This window comes from Schistocerca nitens, chromosome 7 (genome assembly GCF_023898315.1).
Source record: "Schistocerca nitens isolate TAMUIC-IGC-003100 chromosome 7, iqSchNite1.1, whole genome shotgun sequence".
Classification (NCBI taxonomy): Eukaryota; Metazoa; Arthropoda; class Insecta; order Orthoptera; family Acrididae; genus Schistocerca; species Schistocerca nitens.
The window spans coordinates 387,585,365-387,607,237 of record NC_064620.1 but is presented as its reverse complement, the minus strand read 5'-3'; the positions used below and the strand labels follow the sequence as shown (position 1 = coordinate 387,607,237).

General features: G+C 36.6%; 1 protein-coding gene across 1 annotated transcript in view; it reads right to left on the bottom strand.

Moving 5' to 3' along the window:
* Nucleotides 1-21,873, bottom strand: part of LOC126194994 (protein unc-80 homolog) — a 1,036,886-nt gene that overhangs the window by 24,643 nt on the left and 990,370 nt on the right. The window contains exon 62 of the mRNA XM_049933411.1: nucleotides 16,584-16,712. Coding sequence (XP_049789368.1) covers nucleotides 16,584-16,712 — 129 coding nt within the window. The remainder of the gene's footprint in view (nucleotides 1-16,583; nucleotides 16,713-21,873) is intronic.

Here is a 21,873-nt window from a genome sequence, read left to right as displayed (position 1 = left end):
GCCCATCTATTAAAAACAATATAAAAGATAAAATTTTAAGAATTTAAAAAAAGCTGCAAATGAGACAAGAGTGGCAAGTTGGATAAAAATAAACATAATGATCCACAAAGGAAAAAGAGAATAAATTAGGTGGCTAAAATTAATGGGATACAAAGAAAAATACAGTTCCTTTGAGAGGAAAGTCTGACGGGAATATTGGTGAGATTTGAGCACTATTTCAAATGGGAATAATTATTTAGAAGAAACATGTACTTCAGTGTGGTTTACTCATTAGGGGTAGTTGAAGGATTGCCCCTTCATGGTGACAATGAAGAATAGTCAAATTTGTATTTTATCCCATAAATTTTAGTCATCTAACTGATACTTCTTTTCCTTTGTTGATACTTAATGTCGTTATGTTTATTTGATTTGCAGCTTGTTTTTCCTGTGGCTTTTTTCATATTTTGTAAATTTTATCTTTTATCTTTTTTTTAATAGATAGTTGGGCACTCTCACTATTTATGCATAAATACATAATTTTCACCTTAGTTTTATATGTTGACGATGTACATTAAACCATATTCCATTCTCTTACATAATATGTATTCACAATTTGTTAACATTTGGCCTAGTCAGTGTGTAGGTACATGGTGAAAGACCCCCGAATATGGTTTTTTAAAAGAGAGAGAGCGATCAACCATAAGCATCGGCAGAGGCATTAATTATGAATGCACGGTAAGACGCAGAAAAAAAATCATCATTAATTTTTCTTTGTACATGATTTTATTCTCACCCTCTCGTATGTGGATGGATAATTAAGATGTACTGCCTAAAGTATGAAGTATTGCGAGTGTTACGTATTATATGTGTGTATGAATAAGAGAAGATTTAACGACAGTAATAAGTATTTTGTATCAAAATGAAGTGGAGCAAAGTAAGGAGGATTTTCTTCATTTTTTGACATGCTCTGGTGTCTTTGAAGTTGGCTGCCTGCATCAACAACTGAAATATCAGAGAGGAAGACTGAATAGCCTAAATTCATACAGGCAGAACATTTCTAATAATGCAATTGAATTATCCTTTGAAATTTTTTTTCCAATCATATATGTATTTTTTTTATTATAACACATCAGCCATCTCTTATGCTATTCTCCACTAGATGGCTTCATTTTCCCTCATTATATGACAGTTGCTAGTTTTCATGCATGGCTTCTTTCTACCACTGCTTCATTCCATATTACAGTTTCACTTGCTCACAGTCTAGTGTTCAAAGTGTGTGGCAATTGTCTGCCTAATGGAGTAAGTTATCTTATGTTGTTCGGTGATGTGTTTTCATTCTGACTAACCTGAGCATTTCATCCTCATATATAGTGTTGGATAGTGAATCCCTATTATTATTATAACAAACATGTGTTAAGTCTTATAGAATATGTTGTTATAGTTTCTTCATTTTCCATTTTACAGTCTTGTACATTTGAAAGGTGGGCTTATGGTTGCCCAAAACTGGTCATGATTTTGAACCAATAAAACTATTTACAAATGAACTGGTTAATTATCTGCCTCTACTACGAAGATCATTTGCTGCTCTTCAAGCCAAATCTTATCTCAGATGCACCATGATTTGCATAAACTTTCACATGTATGTCAATACAGTTTTTGAATTTACGTGAATTCATTTGTCATACTGTAAGCTTAGTATAAATAAATAAAAATATTTGGATTGCTTTCTTATTAACAATAACATATTTCAAGGTGTTTTATGATAGCACAATGGCAAAATCCACACATGTGTTGCACTGATTCCTTTTTACATATGGATTTCACATTTGAGATAGTTGTACACGTAACTGTTGTGGCTGTGAAAAACATTTATTACAGATTCCATCACATGTTGCTTCCCCCACACTGATGAGTGGAATGTTTGATTCTACATGTGTTACAATTTTTTTCACTCTAATGCAGCTTAATAATGCCAAAGGGGGCAAAATTAGCTAATTGCTAAATAATGAAATGAAGTGGTTATTTAAAAATAATATCAGCCTACACAAGGAAATGACTTTCCACCAGAAATTGACAGTGGCTGTGGACCCATACATACAAAAGGCTATTGGTTTGATTTTACGTCTGAAGTCATCCCATGGAGCAAGTACAGTCACAGTCACATAGCACAAGTTAGGTGTAGGAAGGACAGCATGGGTGTCTGCAGGAATTTATATGGGGTGAGGGTGCAAGACTCTAAAATTGCCATTTTTCATATATAAGAGCTGACCACTTTCGAGAGATATCATTGCCACAAGAACTAAATTATATAGGTAACACAAAAAAACTTATCAACAATGTAGCAAAAGATAGATTGTTGATTACTGTAAAGATAACACACAGACAAGTTGCAGACAGGCATGATTAAAAGACACTTAAACATAAGCTTTCGGCCACAGCCTTCACTGGAAAAAAAAAACACACACTATTTATTCACATAAGCAAGCACACCTCATGCACACATGACCACCAACTTCAGCAGCTTGGGTCAGAATGCAGCCATCATGTGGAATTGTAACAGCAATCTAGAGGAGGTGCAGAAAGCGAAGAGGAAGGAAACGGATAGCAGTGTACGGGTGGGGGAATAGGAGCACTGTCTGGCAGTGTGTGGAGGGACTAAACTGCTGACAGATGCAGTGTCAGAAGGTTGTGGGGCAGGGAGGTGGGGAAAATGGAGGGTAAAAGGTGAGGAGTGGGAAAATGTGGGCAGTTGCATCTGCAGAGGGTGGCAAACAAAGAGTGCAAGATATGAGAATGGGGAGGAGGTGGTAGGATAGAGGGGGTGGAAATTGTTGGGTGGAGGGTGTGGTGATGGTACATATGTTGTGGCCAAGGTAATTATGGGAGCAGAGAATGTGTTGTATGGATAATTCCCACCTGCACAGTTCAGAAAGGCTAGTTGTGGAGGGAAGGATCCAAATGGCTTGGATAATGAAGCAGCCATTGAAATCAATGATGTTATGTTCACATGCATGTTGTGCACCTGGATGGTCTACTTTGCTCTTGGCCACAATTTGGCAGTGGCCGCTGTTCTTTGTAGACAGCTGGTTGGTAGTTATGACAATATAAAAAGCTGTGCAATGATTGCAGCAGAGCTGGTAAATGACATGGCTGCTTTCACAGGTGGCCCAGCCCCTGGTAGGATAGGATAAACCTGTGACAGAACTGGAATAGGAAGTGCTGGGTGGGTGGACTGGCCAGGTCTTGCACCTGAGTCTTCCATGGGGATATGATCCTTGTGGAAAACAAACTTATGAAGTCCCTGAAAATTGTTGGTTATCCACTAACCAACCAGCCGAGTTGTTAAAGGGCCACTTCCAGAATATGGGATGGTGGGCCTACCTAGATTGAATCTGCCTCAGGGGTTCATGACAAGGGATGATGAGCTGGCTAGCCTGAATGTGGTTTCTAGGTGTGTTCTCACATACAACTAAGTGAATACTGGGCTGGTACCCACATTCCACCTCAGATACATGCTAAGCAAACATTTAGAAAACATTCTCACGCTTGAACATAGTTTTACTCCAGACGCAGACAGATGGGGAGACACAAATTCCATTACATGAAGGAATGGTGGCATCAGGAAGGGCATCTAACCACCAACTACAACTGCCATTGCCTCAACCCATATAACAATGCTGATCCTACCGGAGAACAGGAAAAGGCAAAAGAGGAGGAGGAGGAAACATGATAATTAATGGTTGTCCACTCACTTCTAGAACTATATGAATATTCTGGACTGAATAAAAACGGTGTACTACACATTATGGTGTAGGGGGGAGCAAGTGAACCTTTCCTCCCTTGTGGATGCCCATGGAGGAGAGGTAAGACCAACAAAGACCACACAGCCACAGAGTAGGCTGTTCCACCTTCAGTGCCCTCCCACAGGTTCCCTAACACAGTTTCTTACCTTTTCAACAGATTTTGGCAATAGGCTTTTGCTATGGTTTGACTATTATAAGCATAGTCTGTTGGAACCACACCATGGCAGTCCCAAATAACACTTAGCATCACACTGCATTGAGCATCAAATGTCAGTCAGAGCCATTTCCATTAAAACACCAGATTTTGGCACAAAAATCCAGTGTTATTGTTTGAGAAACTAGAAAATCAATTTTTTCCGGCTCGAGTACTGCTGATAACAGTATATAAAGCTATGTGGATACCAACTTAAACGAATACATGGCTATAGAGTTGCAAGACATCTTACCCCCACTATAAAGAACTGACATATATGGCACAATCAAACATGTGCTTACCCATTGGTTATCACAATCTGGGATCAAATGTGTAGATCAACTTTTATGTATTGAAGCACTTGGTGACCACATGCCATTGCAGCTCATCTGATGTCTTAAAATGCTAGCATGCAGTGGTAAATAACAACAATCTAAAGAATATATGGCTGTTGCAATTACCTAACAACACCCCAAAAATATAGACTGTACGTGCTGATCACCTTGACACCTGGGAAAGACAGGCAATCACATAGTAAAGAAGTTGCCATCTACAAATGGTGTTGCTGTCCCTTCTAAAACAGAAGCTGCTATATAGGCACAAATAGCTGAACTAACAATGCAAGTAGAGAGTTCTACACTCCATTTCCATGACAGCATTCTATGGGCTGAAGTAAGCACCTGACTGTATCAACAAACCTATGTTCGTACATCTGCAAACTTGGCACCACCTTACAAGTGAATTCAGTTGTGACTAGGCTGGGAAACAAACAGTCAGTAGTGATGATGACTGACTGCCAAAGAGACAGCCATTCACTATTTGTTGCAGAAGGTACAACGAATTTTCAGGTCCTAGTAGGCATGGTATTGATGTATCTTTGCATCTGTCTACCCTGCATCTTGCATTGCATGACAGAAACTAGATGACAGTCACTTGTACACTGCAAATGATCCATCCATCTGGACATATTGATTTGTAAACTGCTGGTCACTTTTTGTATTCAGGATGACTTCAACTTGTAATTAACTGTTGTCAGAATGCTTCACCGAATTATTGGAGCAGATTTCCAATCTCTTTTCTGTCTTTCCATTTGATCTTCACCACCACTAGCTTATCAGCTCAACAACTATAAATTGTTACTAGTAGCTACTTAAATATGTTGTCTTACTACTGATTCAGATATTGAAAACTTTGTCTACTGAAGCATTTCCCTTTATAGAGTCAACAAAATTAAACACATTTCATTGTGAACATGTTCATACATATTGTTCAGTGGTATAGCCTCTAATCAGAATGACATAAGATAGGAGAACATAGCCAAAATATTGAAAGATGGTGGTGTTCTATCAACTGATTTTGATAGCCTCAATGTACAGTAAAGGACCACAGAAGTGTACCTAAGCAAGGCGACAAACTAAGATATTAGTAAAAATGATGTGTAGCTTTCTCTTAACAAATCCAGACAGGATGAAATGGCTAGAAGAGGATTCAAATGTGTCAGACACAGGCAGTCCATCATTAATATTGCCACAAAATACCACTGATGTAAACAAAGGGGACTAGGTTGTCTGGATCAGATTTGAGACTGAGGTCCTACTGATGATCAGTTCCACAATTAATTTCTATTTATTAGAAAAATAGGAGGTATTGTAATTATATCTAGTATTACCTAATGGATTAGCTTACAGTGTCAATTTTCTTGTTTCAGCTTTGGTGAATTAATATAATTTTGAATGGTCAACAAACAAAATGAACTTATAGATGATATTAAGAACTGGAAGTTTCATGCAGAGGAATGAACTTTTTCGACCTTTGGTAAATAACTGTTAATTTTGTATTAGAACCAAATAAAAAGTAAAATCATCCCACTAAGACTGTTACAAGTAATGAAAGAAAAATTTGAAATCATTAGTTAACTAGTTCAAAAAAATTCCATAAGATGTGTTTTGAGCAAAAGGGCATGCCATATATAATTGGAAATAAAACATCATTGCCCAAAAAGCATATAACCATGGAAATAGCAATAAAAAGAAAAAAAACAAGAAGGTGGAGAACTGTATCACTTTCATGAACTACATTTCAATACTAAGATTTTACTGACAATCCCTTACATACCAGGAAACCCCAATAAAAAGAGTCCTTTCACTTAAAAGACAGTATTTTACAGTGCTAATTCCTGAATGTTTCACTTACTGTACTATATCTACCTAAATCTTCATGCTAATCAGTTTTAAAGCATTTTTTTAAACAGTACCTAACACTACTTCCTTACAACACAACCTAAATAACACTACTATGCATTATAATCTGTTTTAACTGATGCTCTAAGCATCTTGAAGCAGTGCAAATTCCGTACCAGACTTTTCCTCTATATCTTCTTCTAGCAATCAGGTAACCAGAACTCATTATGTACAAAAAACAAAAGCAATCTCAGCTATGCTACAATGCCCTAATCTAAGAGAAACTGCAGAAAGCCAATTGTGAGAGGAATAAAAGAGAAATGCATGCATATGGAAGAAGAGGACAATGTCAAAAGTGGAGTTGTCAGGAATGAATACTGAAAATGGTGAACTTGAGTTGCTGAATGTAACCATATTTTTTTTTGTTAGTCATGAGGATCCCAAAAGAAAAGTGAAACAGTGTGTGTGTGTGTGTGTGTGTGTGTGTGTGTGAGTGGCAATACAAACATTGTCAGTGATACAAGTCCAGCTCCATGAAAACTTGGATATCAGCTAATAGGATTATGATCAGCAATATCTTCTCAGAATAATTTTTACAGGCACTACTTAACTTATATCTACAACAGAACTGAGAAAAAAATATTCAGAATATTGAATACATAACATTAAAGATACTCTACAATGGAAGTAAGTACTTTTTGTACTGTCTTTCCCTTTTTCACCTGGTCTATATTTTTTCTTTGGTCTATATTTTTTCTTTGGTCTATATTTTTTCTTCTATTGCTTTCATTTTGAATATTACTGGGTGAACTTGTTACACGTAGCAGACAATCACACATAAGACATTGTCTCTCCTCTGTGCTACCAGTTTCTTATTGTTTGTAGATGTATTACTATAACACTATATACTCAAATCATAGGAATTCAAATTATGCCTATTATATCCACTGCCTTTCATTATCTGGTATTGTTCCATTCTGAAATTTATGTATTTCTGTTGATCAACAATTAGAGTGTAAAGTAGATGGTCACACATCTTTCAGCTTTGTTACTGAAGATCTTAAAATTATTACTCTCATTTTGCAGAACATTTATTTCTTAGTGGTATTTGTAGCTGATAATGAAATTCAATTCAGATGCACTACGATTTGTCATGTTGATATGTTTGATATGTCTCCTGTATCTGAATTAGATGATTTAGATTATGTACATTATGGGGCAAATAAACCACAATTCACAAATTTTAGTGATTAAAATACAGTACTCATAAACAACATATTTACCAGGGCTCAATGTAACAGCTCTGTAGCCTATTTCATAGCAAAAATATTTAATAAGGAGCTCTGTTAAAATCATATAAAGTTATTAATTCCTTTTGTATGCACCTGATTGTCTACCTTACAGGTATTAGCAGCATAATGAGGAATAGTTTCATTTGTACACAGGAACTCTGCTCACTGAATGACACAGAAGTCAGAATGGTGACAGAGGAAACAATAACAATAATAACAAAAAAGAAATAAAAAACTTCAGAACTTGAAAACAAGACATCTGTGATAGTAGGTAGTACAAATAAGTAACAAAATATAGTGAAGGACTGTATATTAGAGCAAGGAACTCTTTTACAGAATAAAGAGAGCGTTTCAGAAGGAAATTATTCAATTTAATTTTCAAAATATGGAATTTTGTCATTCATGTTTATCAGTTCCGCTGCAAATTCAAAGACCTTTCTGTACAATGGTTAAGCAATTGCGACGTAGGAGTAAATAATTTTATTGCTTAATGTTCACTGAGTGATAATTAGTTTCTTTGGAATGAGTCCATATTATTAACCACAAATCTCTTGAGGGAGTATATGTATGAGAATGTCAGAGTTAGAATCCCAGGATGTGAAATCTGGTCTGCATGAACTTCAAAAACTGGAAGAAAGGAGATTATGACTTTAAAGTTCAGTATTCTGTTTTAGATTTTTTCTTTTTTCTATGTCTGCTATGGTTTATAATTTTGATTAATATGGATATGATATCAGTATTTTTAAAGACATTAACTGTCATTATTAGGTTTCACATAATCAAGTTATGCTTGCCACTGTCATTATTAGCAAAGAACACTTTTGTAATGACAATAAAATAGCTGTTTCTGAAGATGTGGTTCTTGAAAGTCTGTCTCCAGTAGATAGACTGTAGTTGAATATTACTACATGAGTTAATTATTGATTGAAGTTTGTTACATTTGAGATGAGTTGCACTAACATATGTAATCTTTAAGTAAAGGAATAGAATTTTCCTTTAATTATTGCAAGATGAGTGTGAATAATCAATACATTATAAAGAAGTTACAGAAAACTTAGAAACATTATGTCAAAGAAACACAGCACTGCACACCAGTTGAATGACGTGGAAAGCCCAAAATTATGAAAATTATAATTCAGGAAATAAAGGTATATGATAATCTCCAAGGCTGAACAAACATAAAAGGTAGATAAAATCATTGTAGCACATTTTTCTTATTCTTAAATAATCTGATTATGATTTTATCTGTAATGTGCAGTAATGTATGTTATTTAAAAAGATGTGAATCAAAATAAAATTATAAAATGCAACCAGACAGACTGCCTAAAAAAGCTGACATTTGAAGAACCATCTTCCTCAGTATTATTAAGGCATTAAATGTAATACAACCCGCTTGTGGTCTGCAGTTTAACCCCTTAGGAGGTTGTGCATACTACATAAGAGAGCATGCAGGGAGAAAACTACACATTTATAATGTTTTATAGGTCCCATCAAGAAAGAGAAATTTCAGGGGTGTGGAATGAATCAAGGTAAGCATTAACAAAAGACATGTATGATTTAGAGTTTGAAATTTAGTCTTTATACTGTATTAACAATTAATTATCACTATACTCTTATTACTCTGTGAGCTTATCACACTTTAATGTGGCCTAGTAAAACACATCTAAATGTAACATAGTAATTTAGAAGGAAATCTGCTACTTTCAGCAGGAAATTGAAAGAAAAAAAATTTAAAATAATGTGCTGCTTCCTTAATTATACTAAGCTATTGTCATTTATCTCCTGGGAGACCAAAGTCGAAATGTAAGTCAAAACAAGTCACATATCCTCAGCATTATTGATATGGTTGTGATAACCTAACACAACAGATATGAAAGATATATGTGACAGATGAAATATGCTCAGAATTAAAGGTAATAATTTCAGTACCAAAGAAGGCAGGTGCAGACAGATTGACTGAAGCCGACACTGGGAATGATCAATTTGGTTTCAGAGAAATGTAGGAACATGAGCCAATACTGACCCTACAATTTATCTTGAAGCTAGATGTGAAGACAGGCAAAACCACTATTATAACATCAGCAAATTTAGAGAAAGCTTTGAAAATTTGACTGGATTAAATTCTTTGATAAGATTGTCGAGGTGGGGTGCTTCTGTGCCTCTATGATACAGATAGAAAACTGTAGGTGCAACCACATCAAAGGGGTATCTGTGAAGAGGAAAGAAAAAAATATGGTTTCTGAAAAGGAACAACAGCCTTTTTAGTTGGTGTAGCAGCAACAATCTGGATGACTGAGTGGTCTGGCTTGTAAAAATAGCCAACCTAGCCTTGCTATGTTGGTAATGCAAATCACTGAAAGTAAAGAGAAATCAAAGCTGTTATCTTTCCTGAAACATGCAGCTTAACTTTATTTTTTAATGATTGTCACATCCTCTTGGGCAAAATATTCTGGAGGTAAAGTAGTCCTCTGTTTAGATACTCAGGTGGGTACTACTCAGGAAGATGATGTCATGGAGTATGGAATGCTAGATCCCTTAACTGGGTAGATTGGCTTGATTATTTAAAAAGAGAGATGAAGAGCTGAAGTTGGATGTATTTGGAATTAGTGTAGTATAGCAGCAGGAAGAACAGGACATATGGTCTCATCATCTGTGCAGGATAAGTACAAAGCCACACCCAATACAACAGTACAAGCTTGTATGCTTACTAGCTCTGAAGATGATGAGACTTCCAGAATGTATGAAGTGATAAAAGCAATTATTGAGATAGTTAAGGGAGACAAATATTTAACTGTGATGGGGGACTAGAAGTCAAGAGTAAGAAATGTAGAAGGTGCACATGGATTGGGGTAGAGTAATGAAAGGAGAAGCTGTTTGATATAATTTTTGCACAGAACCAGTTTAATAATTGGTAATATTTGGAATCATGCAAGAAGATTGTTTATTGGAAGAGACTTGGATACACCAGAAGGTTTCAGATTGATTATGTAGTGGTACAAGACAGATTTTAAACAGCAAAACATTTCCAGGAGCAGATGTGGACTCTGACCATAATTTTTTGGTAATGAACTTTAAATTAAAAGTGATTAGGAAAAGTTATAGGAAATGAAAGATACAGATCGTGGATACACTGAAAGAAGCAGGGATTTTTGAGAGTTCCAAAGGTAGCATCAATCAATGATTGACTGAAACAGTGAAAAGAAATACAATGGAATATGAATGGATTGCTTTGCGAGATTATATAAGGAAGGCAGCAGAGGATCAAATAAGCAAAAAGAAAGGGCCCAGTAGAAGTTGGTGATAACATGCAAGATATTGAATTTAATTGGCAAAAAGAGAAAATATAAAAATTCTGTAAATGAAGCCCGCAAAGGGTATACAGATGTCTAAAAAATTAGACTGACAGAAAGTAAAAAATGGGAAAACATAAATTGCTAGATGACAAATGCAAAGTTGTAGAAGCATGCATGACTAGAGGAAAGATAGATGCCACCTATAGGAAAATTAAGAGACATTTGGAGAAAAGAGAAGCACCTGTATGAATATTAAGAGCTCAGATGACAACCCTGAACTTCGGAAAGAAGGGAGGACTGAAAAGTGGAAGAAATATGTAGAGGGGCTATGTAAAGGATACAATTGTGAGTACAATATTAGAGGAATAGAAAGCAAAGTAGATGAAGATGAGATGAGAGATATGATACTGCAAGAAGAATTTGAGAGAGAACTGGAAAACCAAAGCTGAAATAAGGCCCCTGGAGTACATTACATGCCATCAGAATTATTAAGATCCTTGGGAGAGCCTGCAATAACAAAACTATTCCAATTGGTATGTAAGATATATGAGACATGCAAAATTCCCTCGTACTTCATGAAAAATGTAATAATTCCTATTCCAAAGAAGCATGTCATGGCAGGTGTGAATTTTACTGAATCACCGATTTTATAAGTCATGGTTGCAAAATAATGACACCTATTTTGCCGGGCGGTGTGGCCGTGCGGTTCTAGGTGCTTCAGTCTGGAACCGTGTGACCGCTACGGTCGCAGGTTCAAATCCTGCCTTGGCATGGTTGTGTGTGATGTCCTTAGGTTAGTTAGCTTTAAGTAGTTCTAAGTTCTAGAGGACTGATGACCACAGATGTTAAGTCCCATAGTGCTCAGAGCCATTTGAACAATTTGACACCTATTTTTAAAAGAAGAATTGAAAAAGTGGTAGAAGCCAACCTTGGGACAGATCGGATTATAGAGAAATGCAGGAATTTGTAAGGCAGTACTGACACTTGACTTATCTTACAAGACAGGCTGATGGAAGGAAAATCTACATTTTTAGCGTATGTAAATTTAGAGAAAGCTTTTGACAGAGTTGACTAGAATAGACTTTTACAAATTTTGAAGGTAGTAGGGATAAAATACAGATTGGAAAGTTATCTCTAACCTGTACAAAAATCAGACCACACAGATTATGTAAAATGGGGAGCGGCTACATCCCTATCTCACTTCATTCTCAACCACTGCTTCCCATTCATGTCCTACAACTTATGACATGAATGGGAAGCAGTGGTTCAGAAGGGATTGAGATAGGGTTGTAGCCCCTCCCCATTTTACATAACCTGTACATTGAACAAGAAGAATAAATGAAATCTAGAAGAAATTTGAAAAGGGAATTGAAGTTTACGAAAAAGAAATATAAACTTAAAGGTTTGCTGAGGATTCTGTAATCCTGTCAGAGATGGCAAACGTTTTGAAAGATCAGTTGAATGGAATTAATAATGTCTTTTAAAGAAGTTAAAGTTAGTAGATGAATTTTGCTATTTGGGTTGCAAAATAACTCACAATATCAGAAACAGAAGGGACATAAAATGTAGACTGGCAAGAGCAAGAATAGCATTTCTGAAAATGAGAAATTTGTTAACAGCAAATATTAATGTAAGTATTACGACGTCTTTCCTGAAGGCATTTGCATGGAGTCTAGCTTTGTACAGAAGTGAAATGCATACGTTAACAGCTCAGACAAGAAGAGAACAGTCCACAATAGTATCTTCTATTAGCAGCTTAATATTTACTGGATGGCAATAGTATTTTTCAAACAAAATATGTGTGGATGGATATGTGTGTGTGTGTGCAAGTGTATACCCGTCCTTTTTTCCCCCTAAGGTAAGTCTTTCCACTCCCGGGATTGGAATGACTCCTTACCCTCCCCCTTAAAACCCAAATCCTCTCGTCTTTCCCTCTCCTTCCCTCTTTCCTGACGAGGCAACCGTTGGTTGCGAAAGCTAGAATTTTGTGTGTATGTTTGTGTTTGTTTGTGTGTCTATCGACGTGCCAGCGCTTTCGTTTGGTAAGTCACATCATCTTTGTGTTTAGATATATAAAATAGTTATCTACTTATACAAAGACAGAGGTCTCCTTACAGTACAGGCCTACTTATGCAGCTGTACATTGAAAGCTGCTGTTTGTCATGTAGCTGATAGAAGTATTCAATCTTGAATCTAGATAATCTGGTAACTGGACACTCGACATGCCAACCGGAGATAGTTCTTGGCAAAATTTTATTGATAATTAATGCTAATATAGAAATGAGCAGCACTTATTCATCTCCTCTGATGTTTCACTAGAGAGAGAACAGGAACTCATGCAGAAATGAAAATAAACTTTCCACCCTTATCTATAAGATCATGTGCTGGTTTAATCTTGACAAATTCAGTTGGAACACTGTTTAACACTAGGTTTAAATTGCTGATTACAAACAGGCCATGTTACATGAGAATGATAAGGTTTAAATTGCTGATTACAAACAGGCCATGTTACATGAGAATGATAAGAAGATTGCATGTCAAAACATCAGTTGATGTGGATAATTTTACCCAATCTTATCCCTGTAAATTAAGTTATTTCAAAAGAGTACACATTAGGGAAAGCTTTGAGTTTGCAGATAATATTCTCTTACAGTGTGACATTAAATTAAGAGATGGAACAAAAGCTTCTACATGATGGTGTTTTGTGCTCTGCTAAAAGTGAATTACATGATTTAGAAGAAGTGAGACACTGCAAAATTTTTATAGGAATGCCACTCAAGCTGTCAAAAACAGGGTAGGTATTTTGTATCAGGTTGAAAAGAAAATCAAATATGAAATAAAAGATCAAAATGCCTTAGAAGCTAGAAATAACAGGAAGATTGAGTTAAAGATAAAAGGAGGTGAGTCTGCAAGAGAACAAAAATGAACTGAGACAAAAAAATGGAAAGAATATTAACAGAGATGAAGAAATAAACAAAAGAAAAATGACAGGTTAGTGGCTGTATAGAGGGAGTGGGACAGGTGTATGTGTGTGTGTGTGTGTGTGTGTGAGAGAGAGAGAGAGAGAGAGAGAGAGAGAGAGAGAAAGTAAATATATGAAGAGAGAGGGAGGGGAAAATGGAATGACACAGATATAAGTCTGATGAGGGTGAGAGGGGTAAGGATGGAGAAGTAGTTGGGGAGAAGGGAGTGAGTAATATGCAGAGAGAGTGGCATAAACTGATTTAATCATTTGCCTCAGAATTAGTTCCCACCTTCTAGGTATTGTCTCAACTTCTAAGTATTGAAGTGTTGGTGCACAGAGTAATTCAAATCACCCTATGTGAAACAGGCACTATGTTCCCTGGTTATGGTGTAATGGTATGTTCTCCACATCTATGTGTAAACACTCTGATTCTGTCCATTCAAACTTATTGACAACTTTGTGGTCATTATGTGTCCTGTTTGATTATCACCAACTGTCTTATATCTTCTCTGCAATTTGTAACATCTCAAGTTGTCAAATCTTGTCTGTCATTGTCATCTGATTTTATTTTCACCTTGCACTGTTATAATCTCTTTTGACATGGTGCTGAAAATAATGTACAACACAATCCTTGTACATTCCTGATGCCTGCAAACTGCCTTTCTCTCTTCTACAGTGCAGTGAAACTTGCTAATCACAAAAGTAAGTGGACCTGTAATGTTTTAACTGTATGTTGGTCTACTGCCTCCTAGTAATAAGATGTTTCCTGGAATTAATTTGTTTTACTTACAGTTTAATTATTATTTTTGTAGCTAAATAAATTACTGTAAGATGCAAACAGAGTCCTTTGATTAATAAAGATTGTCCCTAGTCAGAAAGGCACAGTGCTCTGGGTGGCATGAGGAGGAAGTAAATCAGACTTCACCATTAAACATGTTAACACAAATTTCATTGTGAAGACACACATGAAATTCTTGTTATTCAATCATTTGAGGCTCAAAATAAAAAGGAAAACATTAGCAGAGTATTCTCAGGATGCAAATATATTATTGGATTTAATGAAATTGCAGAGGTAAACTGGATGTGAAAAAAATGGTGTGGACATAATTTTTTTTGGTCAGATACAGAGTTTCTGAAAGAAAAAGACTAAACTTGAAATATAGTAGACCAAGTGATATACTTAAGAGAGGAGAAGCTGTGAGTGCAATATAGCCAAAGAAGCTGTTATAACAAAAGACAGGCAAACAATTTATGTCAAAAGCTTGGGACACTCCAATGTCTCACATATGACTGACTCTAAGCAAAATAAAAGTCAGAAATGTTATGAGATTCCCAACTGAGTTGCAGATTGCCACAGATGGAAGAAGACCACACTTTCTTCTACTTTCGTGTGTAAACAATCACAAAAACATTTCAAAATGCAATTACTGGTTTCAGTCAGTCAGTGGTCATTATCAAACTGCCTCAATGCACCTCCTGCAAGAGATAAAGCAAGGTTTCCATTGCCTTGTCAACATAAGTATATTTAATGCTGATAACACAATGATAACCTTCACCATATGTAGCATTTACAGTCTCATGATGACTACTGGCTAGTCAAAACTGCTAACTGCATTTTGAAATATTTTTGTGATTGTTGTCACGAGGAAAAAGAGGATACTTAGTAAATCATTTAATCTCTATTGTAAATATGTAACTGTACTCTCAAATATTTTTTGCAGTTTCTGTCACAAGGACACAAAAGAAGATAGTAGGTAAGTCTTGGCATCTTCCACCCAAGAGCTGCAAGTGACAGTTGCTTTTCTCAGTTTTTGTTTGTTAATTCAGTATTTTGTGATACGGATAAATTACTGTCAACTTAAAGTAGGAATATATCCTAATGCCACTCATATAATTTTCATCATCATAACATCTCCTGCATAGCTTATGTGGTTACCAAGAAGCAAGAAACATATAATTTATAATTATTGCCTTTGCCAGAACCATCTCCTTGAGAAGTACTGCCAGTAATTTATTTTTCTAGAATTAAGTTACTGAGAAGTGTCTCAGTAAATACAAGAGTTACTCTTTTCATGCTCAGAATATAAAATGAAGGGGAGGCAATCACTTATCTATACTGGACCGATGCGTGGTGCACAGAGACACTTAACAGGAAACAGCATTCACATTACGTTTTAAGCTCTTGCTCTTTTTATAGCAAAAGTACACACATTCACACACAGATACTTAAATGTACACTCTTGTGGCCACAGTGAGTCTCATGAGAGCACAAGAGCTCAAAAGCTAATATGAATATGGTTTCCCATTATGTACATCTATGCTCCAGGCACTGGCCAGCTAAAGGCGAATGGTTGCCTTTCCCTCATTTCAGGTTTTGCTCCATCCAGGAACTTACAACATCGTTATCTCTTCATACTCAGCTTCATGACATTGTAAAGTGTGTAAGACTTCTGAATTTGTGCATCAGATGCATTTCATGTTCTTGTATAGTCTTTCTTCAAGGAGTCGAGAGAGAGAGAGAGAGAGAGAGAGAGAGAGAGAGAGAGAGAGAGAACATATGCACATGAATATGTGTGTGTGTGTGTGTGTGTGTGTGTGTGTGTGTGTGTGTCTGTCTGGTATGTCTGTTCATCCATTCTGTCTGTCCAACATAGGGGCAGAGAGAGAGAGGAAGACACACACACACACACACACACACACACACAGAGAGAGAGAGAGAGAGAGAGAGAGAACGGTGACTGCACTATACAGATAACAACATGTTTTTGATCAATGAGCATTCAGCAACATCTCAAGTACACCAGTTACAGAGGATGTGTGGAACATACTGGATAGTGGGAATTGCTACAGGAATGATGGGTGACTGGACAAGAATTACCTGAAGAATGTCTAAATTCTACAGCTGATCCAAACCGAAGTTTGGATGCCTTTTGTTGAGGCAAGCTATCATCAGACTTTTGACTTGAGATTTTGTGATCATCACTAGTAGAAGAAAGCTGTGATATTTCTGAAACATCCATATCAAAAATATAGAAGACTTCAATACTTTTAGAAAAGTTTCCATTGTATGTGATGAAGCTTTTCCTTAAAGCACATACATCATGTAAGTTAGAGAATATTTTGCTAGGAAATTTTACAAGCTAATTTTGCAGGTTTGCTCAGCATAAAGTACATATCATATTCTGACATGCACCTGAAAAAGTAATTGTTTAATACATATTTCATTATTAGAAGTGTTTCCATGTATTGTTTCACACCTCTACATCATTTTACTATTTTTACTAATAAAAGTTTACAGGTTTTGTTGTGCCACTGTATGGATAAATTATAGATCATGGCACAATAAATTCTGATGTCATGCTAAAGCTGTATTAATGTAATGGATTTTCATTCTGAAACAAATTTTAAGATATAATCAAAATAAGAACAAACTGAAAATGCCAGCTAAGAGAAATATATTTCTGATTGCTTGCATACATAGCACAATGCAATTTCCAAAATAGAGGATGAAGAAAATTCATAAGAGGATGAAGTAAATTAATATAGCACAAAAAATTCGATGTACTTCATATTTTGCTGCTGTGGAGAAATGATGAAAAAGTTTTGGAGAAATCTCTGAGACATATAATTCAATTATGCAGCAAGCACAGAAAGCTAATCATTTGAACTACAGAACTGGGGAAGCCAGCAATGTAATCAGACTTGTCAACCTGGAAACAAAAATCCAAAAAATACCTGCAGGTTCTAGACACACATAGATATATAGGCATCATATGCATTTTTAGCAGTGTTCATGCAACAATATCCTAAATATGATACAGCAGATGACAAGTCTTTTTTTGTATAAAATTAGTGAAACAGAAAATAAGAAATTAGTTTTAACCACTGCTATTTTCTTTTCACTTATTCTGCATCCATATCAAAGGTGTTAATTACTGATTGCTTTTTGTCTTTCTCACAGATGTACCTTATCCGTAATGTAGTACTTGCATCTTGGCTGGTGAGGAAATCCATGGATGTGATGATATTCTGTCCTTCTCACTGTCTCATCTGAATACTCTCTCTAAGTAACAGATGTGTACACTCACATGTACATTTAGAGCAATATCTTTATTCCCTATCCTTGTTTCTACAGTCAGATACTGAATTATCATACACTCTCAGTGGTTGGTCTCTGTGCTGCTGAGTTCTTTTGAAAAAAAAAAAATGATTTCATTGACACATATTGGCATATACCATGAAAGACAAGTGTTTTAGTTTGAATTCTGATCTAGCATACCATGTTAATCTCTCATAAGTTCTCACTTAATTGTCATGTTTCAAAAGTACGATGTATGTGAATCATAATGCTCACAAGATCCACAAAATTTTGAATAAAGTATCTGAGTCACTGTAAGTGGCAAATACCTTCAGGAACTTGAGACAGATCAATTCTCAGCATCTAGGGTGAGCATAAACTTTCAATTCAGTTCTTCTTTTGACCATCAGACTCATCCCTGATGTAACTGAATACCTTAGAGAAAAATCTCATCTTCCTAGTACATCTCTAAATATACTATCATCAATGGAAGATATTTGCTCTCCAACAATACACTGAGATAATTACAGTTTTGTAAGTAGTGGTACAAAACATCCTGCGAAACAGTGCAAAGTGTATATGAAATCTTCACGGGTTATCAGCCGGGTAAAATCGTCGTCTCGTAGCAACGTTTTGATGGAATGTGTCTCCATCATCTTCAGGCGAAGTGTCAGGATATCGTCAGTCACGGGATTATATCTCTGCTGGACTGACGATGTCCCGACACTTCACCTGAAGATGATGGAGACGCATTCCATCGAAACGTTACTACAAGACGACGATGCCACTCGGCTGACAACCCGTGAAGACTTCGTGTATGAAATTCGCTGAGAAAGCCTGCACTCACACAATCCAAAGTGCTTTCTACTTCTGCTTCGAAGAAATAGTAGGGAAACCCACTCATGATGGAAATCTAATGGACCTAATGGTAACAAACAGACTAGACCCCTATGAGGATGTCCACACAGAAACTGTGATCATGCAACAGTTGTAGCAATAATGATTACTCATTTACAAAAGGAGACTGAAATAAGAAGAAACATTTACATGTTCAGTAAAGCAGATAAAGACTTAGTAATGTCTTATCTAAAGGAAGACTTGAAACATTTAGCTCTAGGCAAGAGCATATAGAGGAACCAAACACCTGATAAATATGTACAAAGCAGAACAGTTTGTAGTGGGAGGGATATTTTATGGTATAAAGTCTCAGTGAAGACATGTGGTGATGGCTGCAGAGTAGGTGTAATTCAAAGCATAGGGCTACAGACAGGTAATAATTTGAATGAAATGCATTTGCATAGGACAATGCATATAGCTTCTAATGATTATTGTGGCAGAGTCTTGTAAAAAATCTTCTCACAAAAACCCAAAGATAGTCTGGTAATATGTGAAGGATGTCAGTGGCACTAAAGTTAATGTCCAGACACACTCACATATAAAACAGGAACTGAAATTGAGGGTTGGAAAACAAAAGCAGAAATTCTGATGTCTGATTCTGAATGGTGTTTTACAAAGCAAGATCCAGGAGTATTTCCCCAATTTAATTCTTGCATCACTGCAAAAATGAGCAATATAGTAGATATTAGTGCCAGTGGTGCTGAAATTGGCTGACATCAAGAAGGGTAACAAACTGAGCCACAAAACTACTGTCATTTAACATTGACATCCCTCTGCTGTAGAATCTTTAAAACATGCACCAAGCTCAAATGTAATGAGGTATCTCTAACTGAATGACCTCCTCCATGTCAACCAGCGTGGATACTAAAAACATCAGTAATGAGAAACCCAACTCATGCTTTTCTCATGCTGCATCTTGATAGCCATCAATTAATGCTCTTGGGTGGATGATGCCACAAAATGCTGTTATTAACGAGCTGACACAGAATATAAGTAGTAATGAAGGGACCTTTCCAGATGATGGAGTTATCTATAGTAAAGTAGTATCTGAAAAAAATTGCACAAATATTCAGTCAGATCCTGTCCAAGTGGTGCACAAATAGCTAATTTGCTAGAAATGTAAAACTGTGCTCTTCACAAAACATGTTAACATATTATCCTATGGCTTCAATATCAATGAGTCACAAACTGTATTAGTCAATTCATACAAATAACTGACTGTAACAATTTTAGAGGACATGAAATGGAATGCTCACATAAGCCCAGTCATAGTTAACACAGGTGGCAGACTTTATTGGTAGGATAATGGAAGAATGCAGTCAGCTTACAAAGGAGATTGCTTACAAAACACTCATGCCCCCCCCCCCCCCCCCAAGGATATTGCTCAGGTGTGTGGGATGCACCACAAATAAAAGTATCAGGAAATATTGGATGTTCATCAAGAAGAGCAGCATGAATCATCACAGCTGTGGAAAGTGTCATCAAACTGCTGAAAAACCTGAATTGGCACACATCTGATGATAGAAGTCAACTTAAAAATTTGAAACAGTATAAAATAAGGACTCTTAGGAATACGATGAAGCCCGCTATGTATTTTCTCATAGGGATCATGTAGATAAGGTCATGCTACTTTCAGCATTCACAGAGACTCTAAGTAGTCATTCTTCCTGTGGTCCATTCATGAATGAAACATGAAGAAACATTAAAATGTGGTACCTCAGCCATGCATTTTACAGTTGTTTGCAGAGTATGGATATAGATATATGACTCAGTGATTTCTAGTATGTTACAGGTGTGGCATACACCAAGCACCCAAGTTGAGGTTGGTAATGTCATCAATACTTTTGTACTGTAAAATCTGCACATGCTTCAACAACCACCATTATGCATGACTGTGGAATGTTCCATGTCCAAGTGGTGGCTCCACATTCTAAACGGTATAAAGCTCTTAAAAGAAGTTTTAACCAAACATGTACTTTGTTCTAACAGGGTGAATGGCTATTGTAGCAAAACACTCACTGATAGAAACTTCTCACACTTTGCCACACCTCACCCCATTATTCTTCCTAATCTCTCTTTCTTATTCTCATAAGCCACATGTGAGATATATGATGGTGGCAGTAGAACAGTCATATAGTGATCCTCAAATACAGCCATCCTTTCTCACAAAAGTACTGATAGGCATGAACAACCCATCAAATATGCGTCTAAAATGCTAAATTCAGACCAAATTCTCAAACTAAAAGGGAAGCCTCTGTGATCATATTTGGCATTCAGAAATTGCATAAATTTCTCTACAGCACAAAATTTCACCTCATTAACGCAATTAATTGTCAGACTGCCTAAGGGGCCAGCCAGATCCCCCACAGTGTTTCCAAATGACACCCTACAAAACTGTCTGCAAGCTGTAACTGTAGAGGACATGGCTGAGGGAGGACCTTCTTGTGAAGCAAATTAAAAGATATGTTCACCATGGTTCATGGGTGGTTGGAATGCCTCCCACTCCACTCCCTTCCAGAACTTCAAATATACTTCTCTAAAAAATAAGATCCATGTGGTACAGGGAGTACTGAAGCTGACAACAGACAACAACTGCCAGGTTATCGTCCTGCTGACACTGTGTCAGTGTGTCATAAACTTCCATCACGCTGACCACTGTGGTATGGTAAGCACGAAGGTACTTCCAAAGTGGCATACCTACTGACCTGGCAACTTGCAGGACATAGAAAGGACAGCCCACTTCTGCACATCAAGCCAGTCAACATCCCTGCAAAAATTTCATGCCTGGCAAACAGCACAGCACTTGTAGGAATGTGAACTTACGGGCTTCATTGGCCCATTCCTTTCAGAGATGTGGCTCATTGTCAGTGACAGTTACTCAGAGTCCGATATGTCAGGTACAGATGTGAAAAATAATGTCAGCTGTCCCCAAAGCATAGGTACAAAGCTAGTTCCTAGTCTCCTCCAGGACTCCACTAATCCAAGTGTGCACAATGACAGAAATGCTGCAAGAATAGAAATGCAAGACACTCCTGAAGCCTATATAACATCCATGACAACCAAGCTGTTGGCTCTAGGTACAGAGGTATGGACTCCATCTTTGCAAGAGTTTCAGGGTCACTTATAGGTGTCATCAGAGCCACCCAGGGATGACAAATTTTCACTGTGGAAGACAATAGCACCATTTTGGTAT